Source organism: Panthera pardus, unplaced genomic scaffold (genome assembly GCF_024362965.1).
Source record: "Panthera pardus isolate Hobbes unplaced genomic scaffold, ASM2436296v1 HiC_scaffold_12, whole genome shotgun sequence".
Classification (NCBI taxonomy): domain Eukaryota; kingdom Metazoa; phylum Chordata; class Mammalia; order Carnivora; family Felidae; genus Panthera; species Panthera pardus.
Window position 1 is genome coordinate 54,203,733 of NW_026526677.1, and position 2,750 is coordinate 54,206,482.

Genomic DNA, 2,750 nt, shown 5'->3' on the forward strand with positions numbered 1-2,750 from the left:
CTCACCACAAGCGTAGCTACTCTCTGTCACCGTACAACACTATTACAATACCATTGACTGGATTCCCTATGTTATGCCTTTTATTCCCATGACTTATTCATTCCATGACTGGAAGCCTATATCTCCCCCTCCCCTTCACCCACGTTTCCCAAACCTCCAACTCCCTCTGCCATTAGTTTGTTCTCTGTATTTATAGGTCTCATTCTGCTTTTTTGTTTATTACTTTCTTTTATAAATTCCACATCAATTATGCCATTTTTAAGATATTTACTGAAGTATTGTTATTTACTTCCTAGTAAACGATATCTATGTTTTTAAATAGATTTATTTCAAATTTTATTCAATAAATTATTTGTTAATATTTGAAACTATTCTAGCACCAGCTAAGATATAATAACAGTATCCACTTTAATGATTTTATAACTCATATTTCGAAAAATCAACATATGAATTAATTGTAAAAATGAAGGATGTCAGGATGTCACATGAATTTTTTTTAATGGTTTGAGATTTATGTGGGTTATTGAAATATCCTATGCTTTATCTCTATAGGTAAAACAAACAGGAAAAATGACCAGATTTCCAGATGCCTGAATAGGTATGATGTTGATGTGGAGAAAGTGCAGGAATTTCTTTCAGAGTTTCAATTAAGGTGATTGAAAATAAAAATGGAAGCAAGCATAATTAAATAAATTAAGAAATAGAGTCCTCACAATAATTTTTTCTAAGCACTGAGATAAAAAAGAAAATTATTTTCTTTAAAGAAATTTCAAGAAATTTTCTTTGTCACTTGATCCATGTTGGAGTCTTCTGGGCCAAAGGAACTCTAGTAGCTCTTACCTTTTACTAGTAGTTATCCATTGCCCTAACTCCAGGTAGTTATTCAGATAAATTTGGAAACATTTTAAGGATCAATTCTTTGGTAGATAAGGATTTCTAGGATTAGTGCTGCCCCAGGGGAGTTAGGTGCACTAACTGAGAAAAAATCTGTGTTTTTCTCCTAAGAGAAATGCCTAGAAGCTCATTTGGCCTGGATCCCAAGAAATATCCTTATGGGTCCTATAAACAGTAGCTGGTTCCAGCCACCCACTCTTCTCCTAACAGGCATTCCTGGACTGGAGGCTGTACAAATATGGATCTCTATCCCACTGTGTGTCATGTATCTCATTGCTCTCCTGGGGAACTGCATCATCCTCTTTGTTATCAAAACCACCTCCAGCCTTCATGATCCTCAATACATCTTCCTATCGATGCTGGCAACCACAGATGTGGGTCTGTCTTTATCAACTCTACCTACGGTACTCAGTGTCTTCCTCTTGAATCACAGAGAAATTGAGTTCCATTCTTGTCTGACACAAATGTTCTTCATCCATACCTTCTCCTCCATGGAGTCAGCCATCCTGTTGGCCATGGCCTTTGACCGATTTGTAGCTATTCGTAACCCATTGCACTACACTGTGGTCTTAACCTCTCCTCGGATCATGGGGATGGGAATTGCAGCCATGGTTAGGGCTGTGGTGTTGATGGTACCCTTGCCAATCCTGCTCAAGCGATTGTCCTTCTGCAGGGATGTTATTCTATCACATTGTTACTGCTACCACCCTGATGTTATGAAGCTGGCCTGTGGCCCTGTCAGAGTCAACATCATCTATGGACTGTCTCTTGTGCTCTGCTCCTTTGGAGTTGACTCTGTGTTCATTGCCATTTCATACATCCTTATTTTGAAAACAGTGCTGGGTATTGCTTCAGAAGATGGTCAGCTCAGAGCGCTTAATACTTGCATTTCCCACATTTTCACTGTCTGCATCTTTTATGTGCCACTCATTGTCCTGGCTCTAATTCATAGGTTTGGTACATTCACATCTCCTCTTCTCCATGTCACCATGGCCAATCTCTTTCTCTTCTTGACCCCAGTCCTTAATCCCTTGGTTTATAGCCTAAAAACCAAACAGATAAGGTCTGCAGTACACAAGGTACTCAGGGCCAGGAGAAACTTGCTGAAGTAGTCAAGTTTGGCTTAGTGAAAGTGACATCCTGACTCTCTCTTTACCTTTCATCTGTCTGTTTCCCTCTGGGAAATACATCATCATTTCAAGGATGGTTTTGTGAGAGTGGAAGTATTTTCTTTTTGTCTGCCAAGTGGATGGTATTATTTTGATTATTGTCTTGATGCAATTTATTATTTACTACTTTTTATCTAATTTATCATCCATAAAAGTATTGTGTGAAAGATCTTACTGAAATAATTTTTATATCTCTCTCCTACTTAAATATTTGAGTTTAAATAATTAAGTGATTTACAATTAGGTATAAAATAAAGGTCAAGTTATTAACATATTTTAGAAAGTTTTCCATTTTCTTATCCCCACTTTTCTCTCCAGCCTCTGACTACACATTGCCACTTTTTTTCAAACTGGATGATTCAATGTATTTTTATACATATACACCAACCTTCCCAAGACTCTAAGCATTTACCAATTGCTTGGCTTGAAATTGTAACACCAATATTAAACAAAAAATTTTCTGGGGCACCTGGGTGGCCCAGTCAGTTGAACATCTGACTCTTGGTTTTGGCTTGGGTCATGACCTCACAAGCCCCACATTGGACTCCATGCTGGTAGCATGGGGCCTGCTTGGGATTCTCTCTCTTCCTCTCTCTCTCTCTGCTGCCCTGTTCATGATCTCTCTCTCAAAATAAATAAATAAACTTAAATTTTTTTCTGTGATGAGTTTTTCTAACATTTTAGTAG

The 2,750-nt window shown here is 37.8% G+C and overlaps 1 protein-coding gene across 1 annotated transcript; it reads left to right on the forward strand.

Annotated features, from left to right (window-relative positions):
• The first annotated feature begins 1,052 nt into the window (after nucleotides 1–1,052).
• Nucleotides 1,053–2,006, forward strand: LOC109267106 (olfactory receptor 51A4-like). The gene has a single exon (XM_019449597.2). The coding sequence runs from the start codon at nucleotides 1,053–1,055 to the stop codon at nucleotides 2,004–2,006; it is 954 nt and encodes a 317-aa protein (XP_019305142.1).
• The last annotated feature ends 744 nt before the right edge of the window (nucleotides 2,007–2,750 follow it).

Bases quoted from the DNA above. Each gene is read 5' to 3' on its own strand.
- LOC109267106 (XM_019449597.2), top strand. From the start codon at position 1,053: ATGGGTCCTATAAACAGTAGCTGGTTCCAGCCACCCACTCTTCTCCTA.